Here is a 10,548-nt window from a genome sequence, read left to right as displayed (position 1 = left end):
TGCACCAATCTACACCAATGACCAATGATGTATCGATTGCAGGAAACTAGCAGCGGCTGTATCGTAAAGGGGAGGGAGGAAAGAACAAAAATGTCTGCAGGAAATAAATAGTAAAAATAGCCGTAAGGACTGAATAAGTGTAAATATTGAGGAATGTTATTTAGTGTAGCAGCGACGGCGTGTGGTAAAATGCGCCTTCCTGCGGAGCACGGACAACAAGCAGCGCCATGTTGGATTCCCGGCATGCACCGCGCCCAGGAGAGAGGAGAGCGACAGGAGACAGAGAGGAGGAAAAGGAAAGAGAAGAGGGGAAAAGGAAGAGAGGGGAAAAGGAGGAGAGGAAGAATAGACATAAATTTTGAGTTATTTCCGGATGTAAGAACATTTCGTCAGACGAAGTAAACGAGTCCGAGCGGTTTCACAAGACCAGGCGCCGTCACCCGTAAGTCGGTGGTTAAACGAACTCTTTTGCGCTTCTCAGTGCTTTGCGCATCCAGTCCGGAGCTTCCTTTACTTGCCGTCAATGATCGGCTGCCATGAGCAGCGGGCTTCCTGGTGGAGGAGGCGGTGGCACCAAAACCAAGTATTGCCGTTACTACGCTAAAGACAAGACGTGTTTCTATGGTGCCGATTGCCAGTTCGTGCATGAGGAGCCGCTCGTTGGTGGAGGAAACGTCCCGGGAATCGCCGCAGCCAAAGGCTTGGAGACGGGACTCATGGAGACACAAATGTTAAGTCAGTGCGGATTTTTTATTCCTCTTTTTTTTGTTCTGTTTCCGATTTCCTCGGAGTCCGATGGAAGGGTCAAAGTGAGGGGTTTTGTCTTGTTACAATGCCGAGCTTGCTGTCTGTCTCTGTCCGCCGTCGCTTTCGTCGTCCGTCATTTTTCACGGAAGACCGATGTCCGTGCATTTGAGGCGTTCAAAATGGCGCAACAAAACAAGGGGGGCGCCAGGGGGTTGCCTCTGCACCCCTTTTCTCCTTCGTTTCGCCTCCTCTTAATCTTATATCCGCCCACTTCGCGTCCGACCGCCCTCCTGGAATAAGCAGGAACAGCCCGCGCGATGCTTGTTCTGTATGTATGTGATGTGGTGTACACTGTACAATACAGTATGGATGGTTAGTGTATTTATTGCGGTTTGTCATTCTGTTTGATGGTGTGGATTCGCAGTTGGGGTTTGCCGTGGGTGGTTGGGCCTGCCGGCGTGCGCCATGGGTGGTTGGGTCTGCCGGGGGTGCGCCACGGGTGGTTGGGCCTGCCGGGGTGGCCACGGGTGGTTGGGCCTGCCGGGGTGCGCCACGGGTGGTTGGGCCTGCCGGGGTGCGCCACGGGGTGGTTGGGCCTGCCGGGGTGCGCCACGGGTGGTTGGGCCTGCCGGGGTGCGCTACGAGTGGTTGGGCCTGCCGGTGTGCGCCACGGGTGGTTGGGCCTGCCGGGGTGCGCCACGGGCGGTTGGGCCTGCCGGGGTGCGCCACGGGCGGTTGGGCCTGCCGGGGTGCGCCACGGGCGGTTGGGCCTGCCGGGGTGCGCCACGGGCGGTTGGGCCTGCGGGGGTGCGCCACGGGCGGTTGGGCCTGCCGGGGTGCGCCACGGGCGGTTGGGCCTGCCGGGGTGCGCCACGGGCGGTTGGGCCTGCCGGGGTGCGCCACGGGCGGTTGGGCCTGCCGGGGTGTGCCACGGGCGGTTGGGCCTGCCGGGGTGCGCCACGGGTGGTTGGGCCTGCCGGGGTGCGCCACGGGTGGTTGGGCCTGCCGGGGTGCGCCGCGGGTGGTTGGGCCTGCCGGGGTGCGCCGCGGGTGGTTGGGCCTGCCGGGGTGCGCCGCGGGTGGTTGGGCCTGCCGGGGTGCGCCACGGGTGGTTGGGCCTGCCGTGGTGCGCCACGGGTGGTTGGGCCTGCCGGGGTGCGCCACGGGTGGTTGGGCCTGCCGGGGTGCGCCACGGGTGGTTGGGCCTGCCGGGGTGCGCCACGGGTGGTTGGGCCTGCCGGGGTGCGCCACGGGTGGTTGGGCCTGCCGGGGTGCGCCACGGGTGGTTGGGCCTGCCGGGGTGCGCCACGGGTGGTTGGGCCTGCCGGGGTGCGCTACGGGTGGTTGGGTCCTCTGACGCTCCCCGCGGGTGGTTGGGTCCTCTGACGCTTCCCGCGGGTGGTTGGGTCTGCCGACACTCCCCGCGGGTGGTTGGGTCTGCCGACGCTCCCTGCGGGTGGTTGGGTCTGCCGACGCTCCCCACGGGTGGTTGGGTCTGCCGACGCTCCCCGCGGGTGTTTGGGTCCGTCAGGGCGCTCTGGGTAGGAGGAGTTGTTGTGGTAGGAGGAGACCTAAATGGACATGTGGGAAGGAGTATGGATGGTTTTGACGGAGTTCATGGGGGTTACGGATATGGTGTGAGAAATGGAGAAGGTGAAAGGATTTTGGAGTTTGCTGATGGAGCTGATTTGTTGATTTGTAATACTCAGTTCCAGAAAGAGGATAATAAGCTTGTTACATACACGTCAGGTGGGTCGACGACAACCGTTCACTACCTGATGGTGCGTAGGCGAGATAGGGGGCACCTCCGGGACACAAAGGTGATCCCGGGGGAGGAGGCTGTTTCACAGCACCACTTGGTTGTCTGCGACGTAAGGGTGAAAGGTGCGAGGAGAGCTCGGCGGGTGAAGTACCAACCGAGAATGAAGGTTTGGAGGTTGAAAGAGGTGACAGTAAGGGAGGCATTAAAAGAGAGGCTGAGTAGGGTCGAGGATGATGTGGTTGAGCTTGAAAGTGGTTGGATGTCGATGAAAGCTAGTCTGTTGGGAGCCGTTGGTGAGGTATGTGGATGGACAAAAGGACCACCGAGGCACTCGGAAACATGATGGTGGGATGATGAAGTTGGAAAGAGGATTGACGAGAAGAGGAAGAAGTTCAAGGAGTGGCAGAAGGCGAAGGGTACGGGAGCAGAAACAGCAGAGCATGAAAGTTATAAGGCAGCCAGGAAGGCTGCAAAGAAAGAGGTAGCAAAGGCGCAGGAGGCATGTAGGAAAATGTTCGGAGAACGCTTGGATTCGGAAGAGGGTCAGAAAGCAGTATTCAGGATTGCAAAGCAGATAGCGAAAGAGAGGTGTGATGTGATGGGGGTGAGTTGCTTGAAGGATGAAGTGGGACAAATCGTTGTCGACCCAGATGGAATTAAAGGAAGATGGAAAAGATATATGGAAATGCTGTTGAATACAGAGAATGAATGGGATGGCAACATAGAGAGTAACCCTGTTTTAGGACCGGCAGAGAAGATAACTGAGAAGGAAGTTGAGGAAGCGATAAAAGCAATGAAGGGTAGAAAAGCGGGAGGGCCGACGGGAGTTGTGGGAGATATGTTGAAGGCAGCAGGAAGTTGGGGTGTGAAGAGAATGACAGAGATCTGTAATCTGGTGGTGAAAGAAGGCCGCATTCCAGTGGATTGGGAACTGAGTACCCTCGTCCCTCTATACAAGGGGAAAGGTGACCCTCTGGAGTGTGGCTCGTACCGAGCGATAAAGTTATTGGAGCATGGAATGAAGGTATTGGAAAGGGTGTTGGAGAGGAGGATAAGGAAGAAAGTGAAGATCGACGAAATGCAGTTTGGATTCATGCCAGGAAGAGGAACGACAGACGCGCTTTTCATTGTGAGGCAGTTGCAGGAGAAGTACATGGAGAAGAGGAAGAAGTTGTTTCTTGGGTTTGTTGATCTGGAGAAAGCATTCGATAGGGTACCACGCAAAGTATTGACATGGGCATTGAGGAAGTTAGGAGTGGAGGAATGGTTGATCAGAGTAGTGATGGCAATGTACAAAAGAGCCCGCACAGCTGTAAGGACGAAGGACGGGAACAGTGGTGAGTTTGAGGTGAAGGTGGGAGTGCATCAGGGGTCGGTACTAAGTCCACTACTATTTGTCGCTGTGATGGAAGTGCTGGCTCAGAACGTAAAGGAGGGTTTACCGTGGGAGTTGTTGTATGCAGATGATCTGGTGTTGATTGCGGAAAGTATGGATGGACTGAAGGAAAATATGAACACGTGGAAGGAATGTTTGGAGACAAAAGGTCTGAAGGTGAATATCGGAAAGACGAAGGTGATGGCAAGTGGTAAAGCATGTGGTGAGGTGGAAAGAACTGGGAAGTGGCCCTGTGCTGTGTGTAGGAAGGGTGTCGGAGTGAACTCCATTCAATGTACAATGTGCGCTGAGTGGGTTCATCAAAAATGTAGTGGTCTGAGAGGGTCATTAACCAGTGTGGCAGCTACATTCAAATGTAAGGTGTGCACAGAGGGAGCTGCAGATGGAGGAAATGTTGAGTTGGATCTTGGAGACGGCGTGAAGCTGGAAGGTGTGAAAACATTTTGCTACCTCGGAGACATGCTGAATGGAGAAGGTGGATCAGACTCGGCAACGGTTGCTCGAGTGAGATGTGCATGGAAGAAGTTTCGGGAACTGAGTGGCGTGCTGATGATGAGGGGAGTGTCGTTGAAGCTGAAGGGAAAGATGTATGCTGCATGTGTGAGAAGTGTTATGATTTATGGGAGCGAGACATGGGTAATGAACGTAGAGCAGCAACCAAGGTTGGAAAGGGTGGAAATGCGAATGGTTCGGTGGATGTGTGGAGTATCGTTGAGAGAGAGAGGAAGACAAATGATGAATTGCGAAAGATGATGGGAATAGAGCCTGTGATTGATGCTGTGAAGAGGAACAGGTTGAGATGGTTTGGTCATGTGTTGAGGAAGGATGAAAGTGACTGGTTGAGAAGAGTGATGGAAATGAATGTAGAAGGAAGCAGAGGACGGGGAAGACCGAGAAAGACTTGGCTAAAGATGGTGGAAGAAGAAATGCGGGCAAGGGGGTTAACAAGGAGAGATGCAGAAAATAGGGCAAAATGGAGAAGATTGTCATGGGGACTGCAAGGCTAACCCCCGCTCTAGCAGGGAAAATGGCCTTTAAAATGCATGTTGTTGTTGTTGTAGGGCGCTCTGGGATGATTGGGTCCACCTGGCCGCGTCAGGATGATTGGGTCTGCCAGGGCGCCCTGGTGATGGTTGGGTCCGCCGGGGCGCTCTGGTTGTGGTTGGGTCCGCCGGGGCACTCTGGTGGTGGTTGGGTCTGCCGGGGCGCTCTGGTGGTGGTTGCGTCCGCCAGGGCGCTCTGGTGGTGGTTGGGTCCGCCGGGGCGCTCTGGTGGTGGTTGGGTCCGCCGGGGCACTCCGGGGCTGGTTGGGTCTGCCTGGCCACGTCAGGATGGTTGGGTCCGCTGAGGTTCTCTGGCAGTGGTTGGGTCTGCCAGGGCACTCCGGTTGTGGTTTGGTCTCCCTGGGCATTCCGTGGGTGTTTGGTCCGCCTGGCCGCGTCAGGGTGGTTGGGTCCGCCGGGGCGTTCCGGCGGTGGTTGGCTCTGCCGGGTAGCTCCACGGTGGTTTGGTCTGCCTGGGTGGGCCGTGGGTGTTTGGGTCCACCTGGCAGTGTGGGGTGGTTGGGTCTGCCTGGGTGCACCGAGAGTGGTTGGATCTTTCGGGAGGCGCACTGCGGGTGGTCGTGTCGATCGCCAGGAGCAGGGGGTGGTTGGGTTGGTCGCTGGGCGCAGAGAGTGGTTGGGTCGGTCGCCGGGCGCAGAGAGTGTTTGGGTCGGTCACCGGACGCAGAGGATGGTTGGGTCGGTCGCCGGGTGCAGAGAGTGGTTGGGTCAGTCGCCGGGCGCAGAGAGTGGTTGGGTCGGTCGCCGAGCGCAAGAGTGGTTGGGGCGGTCGCCGGGCGCAGAGAGTGGTTGGGTCGGTCGCCGGGCGCAGAGAGTGGTTGGGTCGGTTGCCGGGCGCAGAGAGTGGTTGGGTCGGTCCCCGGGCGCAGAGGGTGGTTGGGTCGGTCGCCGGGCGCAAGAGTGGTTGGGTCGGTCTCCGGGCACAGCGGGTGGTTTATTGTACTGCTTGTTTAGTTGCATCTTGTCTCGGAGTGGTGTTTGGCCACCCCAATGCAATGTGCTCATTATTGGGTGAATTAGAAATGTGTTGTGGGAATTTGTTGTCTGATGACGTTGGAGTACTTTTGTGTTGAAGGCGTGTATTCTCCATCAATCCCCTGCAGTGTGTTGTATATCGACCCGACTGTTCCTATTGGTGTTAGGACATTCGGGTGTATGCATAGCATTGCAAATGGAAGAGGTAGTACTCGATAACACAAAACCCTAAACAATTATTCCAAAGAATATAATGATGGGTACAATGTGTCGGCATAAGTGGAGTTCCTGAACACATTAGTAATTGGTGATGGTTGGTGGAAAGCCCGAAGAACACATTTCCCATTTTATATATGCAGGCTGGGATTGAAGAGGTTGAGGAAGCAAACTCTGAAGGGCACCAGTACTCTTTGTACGAAATGCCATGGATGTGTATGTCTACCACATATTTGGTGTTGAGGGTCACCAGGCAGATTGTGCACCCTCGTGGCCCTGTGTAAATATGGTGAACCCGCAGACAGATTGGGCACCCTGGTTGGCCTTGTGTAAAGCTTCTATCCTCTGTTGTCCATATCAGGACCTATCTTTCTACATCCAGTTACATAGACGTTATGTCCTAATGTACTAGTTGTGGCCTTTTCAAAATGTCTGATCATGAGATGAGCACGGCGATGAGACTGCCACTCAGTGGGAATGGAGTGAATGGTTGCAATCTGAACGTCCTTGGTTAAGCAAATGTCTCGTTAAAAGTGTGGTATCAAATAAATTTTGATTTGGTTTTGCTGTCCCTTTGTGTGCACGACACCCTGATATTAGCCATAAATCAGCAGGACAATTGCACACTTGAATATCGATGATTGTTGGGAAAATCTATTTGGTTGTATAAAGGTATTCATTGCACTTTAAATGGCACTGAAGGCAAAGTGCACGAAAGGGGATTGGTAGTGTATGGGCCCAGTTGCTTTTAATCTGAGGTTCAGTCAGGGTGCTGGCACATGGCGGCCTACTGTCTTCAACGTGTGTTTTTCCATGTATCTATTTATTTCAAGGCCTGCTGGCACGGAGATGTATGTCCTCGAGGGACGCTGCTCAGTCACCCCAGAATTGTTCTCTCTGGCCTCCTTCGGATTGGCTGATGCTGGCACTCCTTCGGATTGGTTGATGCTGGTCCTTATTCGGTTTCCTTATTCGTAATCTCCGGGACCGTAGAATCTCCTCTTTCATCCTCGTTCCGTTTGCCCATTCGCAGGGCCAATTTAATTGGTCGAATTTCACTTTAGATGCACCGTCTCTCTCATCAACACCCTCCTCAGTCTGAAAATAAATAAAATTGCAGGTACACGAGAAAAATCCATTTTCTCACCCTTTGAGCAGGTACACAGGTATCGAGTGCAGGTGAAAGTGACTTAATCGCAGGAAACGCTGAGGCTGCTTTCGCAGGCGTTTCAAAAAGATGATGCATTGTGCTTCCGTAAAAATTGCATCGGCCAACATTCTGGTAGTGAGTGCTTCCTCGTCCTGCCATAGATTCCGAGTAATTAATTTACTTATTTAGATGTAACTGTGCTGCGAACGTGGAACTGACCTCACTCAGCACAACAAAACGTTATTTTTTTTTTCCATCATTGTACAATAACAGGTGGGCATGGCGATTTCAGACTGGGAAGCTTGCCAGCCGAGACCGAATTTGGTGGGACTACTCCGGCACTCCTGCAAAAAAGTGCATGCCATGCCACAGGGTTTTGGGTGCGACCTGTTTCACGAATCTGCACCTGGCCTACCGCAGGTGTCTTGGGGCCTGGCCAGTGCCACTTTTATGCAACGAGTCTGTGCTTATAGATTGTTATTTTTGTTTTGCACATGGTTCCTGGTTCCTGGTCACCAGCCTTTGTTTACAGGTGAACCTCGTCGTTCTTGTTTTTGAATTTTTTTTTTATACATCCGAATCATCTGCGGGCATGGTGGCGGTGGTTCACCAACACCGTTCCTCAATGTCCAAACGATTCCTCGACGTGCTAGCGTACCGTCTGGATATTAACATGATAGCAGTTTGACTTGCGGTCCAAATTTGCCGTCTTGACTTGCAGGCCGGCCGTTTTTGCAATGCCCGTGCACACTCCCGGCTGATTGAACCTTCCTTGGGCGCTTTGTTTTCTCACGGCTTGCAGTATTTCAATGCTTTGTTCTTTTATTTTCCTCTCCCGATATCCACAAGCAGATACTTATTGTGAACTTTGGTGCCAATTTGTGGTTGGGGAGAGTGGTTTGGGGTGGGTGGGGGGCGGCGGAGGGGGGTTATGTGGAGAATCATGATGGGCTATCTATTTATTACATATGGAATTGTTGTGTTTTGATTTTTTTTTTAATGGTTTCAGGTTGTCCGTCCATCCCGGTGTGTACCCCGGTTTAGAATAGGTACACCGTATCCCTGCGCATCGTAAGAGGCGACTAAGGGTTGGCGTCAGGAGGGGCATCCGGCCATAAAACATTGCCTCAAACAGGGAACCATGATTGTCATGGGGCCCGCAAGGCCAACCCCCGCTCTAGCGGGGAAGGACTGGCCTTAAAACGATCATTTATTCATTTTTGTTGTTGTCCGTCCAGCTGTCCGTCTGTCCGTGATAGGTTTTCGTTACCGCGATAACTTGAGAACGGCTGAAGTGATCTAATTCAAATTTGGTATTGGTATGTATAATGATGTAAAGATTAAATGATTATATTTTGGGGGTCCCGAGGGCAACGGTCAGAGGTCATGTCAGGTAAAAATGTGAGAACTTGTGAACAGCTGAAGGGATTTAAATTAATACTTGGTACAGGTATGTATAATGATGTAAACATGAACTGATTAAATTTTTGGGTCAATAGGTCAAAGGTCAGGTAAAAATGTGCTAACTTGGGCACAGCTGAATGGATTAAATCAAACTTGATACATGTATTATAATGATGTAATAATGTGTGTGGAGGCATATCAGTCGGCGTCGTGACGTCGAAGAGTGCCATTCTAGTTCATACATGATACACATCTGTGTTGTTCTATTTGTTTTCTTCAATTGTCTCCTCAAACAGGTTTTCTCATTGGTTGACAATTTGTTCAAACCTATTTTATACAACATTTAAAATCTTGCATTTCTTTGCCTTAAGGGTGAATATATTTGATTTGTAACTGTAAAGTAATCCAACTTGGTGTTTAGTGCAGTGACATCACCCTCCCACCCCCTCAAATGAGAGCTTTTGTTGTTCTCAGACCCACACTCTGATTATGGTGCCTTTATTGGATTATTGGATGGATGTCCTACGTAGTCGAAGATGGCTGGTTACATGACTTCCCAGACAGCAATCGCACACTGAGATGACAAACTGTGTAACCTAGTGTCGAGGAACTTCCAGGAAGACCAGGCCACTTGCTGCCCCGCGGTTCAGGCAGGAATATTTAATTTGTTCAGCATTCCAGTGATAACTTGAGTACCCTTGGATAAGGACACCGTGGGATATTTAACTTCCACCGATGACCAATAACAGGCGCGAGCAGACGGGTCCTCCAGTTTAATTTCTTCAAAATCATGGGATTGTTATTCAAATAAGTCAGCCCTGCCATTTTATAAATTTTTATTTAAATCTCTGTCTCCAGAGTATCTCTGTGTAGCATCTTAAATGGGGAAAGGAATTGAATTTAAATGGGGAAAGGATGGGGGTCGGAGGTGATGGGGGTTAAAATAAAACCTAGTCCCTCCCATATATTACCATATCAAACGGGCCTGTTTCTTGGAGGTTTTACTTGAATTTATCAATTAAAAAGCTTTTTATTTCACATGTATAATTATTTCGTGGTTTTCAACTTCCTCAATTTGCAATGAGTGTCTCGTCCTTGTGATCTAAACAAACAGTCTTGCATTTGATGATGATGATGATGATGATTATGGTTATTAAGAAGTAAATGTATCCTTTTTCCTCCCCACCCCCAGCTCCAGGCATGGATGGAGTGATGTCGGAGGCGAATTTGCCCAACTCATTCTTTAGCAGCAGCTTCATCGGAATCAACGGCTTGGGAAGAGGTGCAACTGATGTCAAGTACCCACAAGTAATTACACGGTGTTAATATCCGTTTATTTTCAGCTGGTCATAACATAGTGCTTCATTTGATATTTCATCACTCTGCCATTTATGGGTTAATAAAACACTTCCTGTAAGTAACCCTGAAATTCAGAGATTGGTCTCGTTTTCGGATCAACACATTGAAGGGGAACTAATCAAGTTTCACAGACTGAAAATTGCTCGATCTGATAATTATCAAAATCTTCACTTCACATGCTTGAGTTTATGCAGTTTAAGCAGGAAATGCAACTTATTGACTTTACCAGCATGTAATTCTGTCCATGCAACCATAAGTAGCTTTTGCTGCTCTGTGATTGGTTGTGAAATGTCACATGCGTTTTGCACCCAATCAGGGCTTCCCAATGATTACATGCAAATGATGCATTTGTAAATTATGTCAAATGCAAAAAACCCAAAAACTCTGCGTACCTACACACATCTCTCAAAGAAGGGTTCATGCCTGTAAGTTTGCTTTGAGCACCTGTCCCATGTTGGCATCCCCATCAACATGT

The 10,548-nt window shown here is 51.3% G+C and overlaps 1 protein-coding gene across 4 annotated transcripts in view; it reads left to right on the top strand.

The window, feature by feature from the left end:
• The first annotated feature begins 235 nt into the window (after positions 1 to 235).
• Positions 236 to 10,548, top strand: part of PAN3 (poly(A) specific ribonuclease subunit PAN3) — a 60,142-nt gene continuing 49,829 nt past the window's right edge. For all 4 annotated transcript variants that reach the window (XM_068132257.2, XM_068132256.2, XM_068132255.2 and 1 more), the window contains exons 1-2: positions 236 to 735; positions 9,907 to 10,022. In XM_068132257.2, coding sequence (XP_067988358.1) covers positions 537 to 735; positions 9,907 to 10,022 — 315 coding nt within the window. In that variant the 5' untranslated portion in view covers positions 236 to 536. The remainder of the gene's footprint in view (positions 736 to 9,906; positions 10,023 to 10,548) is intronic.

This window comes from Myxine glutinosa, chromosome 12, assembly GCF_964187855.1.
Source record: "Myxine glutinosa chromosome 12, kmMyxGlut1.1, whole genome shotgun sequence".
Taxonomy (NCBI): domain Eukaryota; kingdom Metazoa; phylum Chordata; class Myxini; order Myxiniformes; family Myxinidae; genus Myxine; species Myxine glutinosa.
Note: the sequence above shows the minus strand (reverse complement) of the source record. Positions and strands in the feature narration are given on the sequence as shown.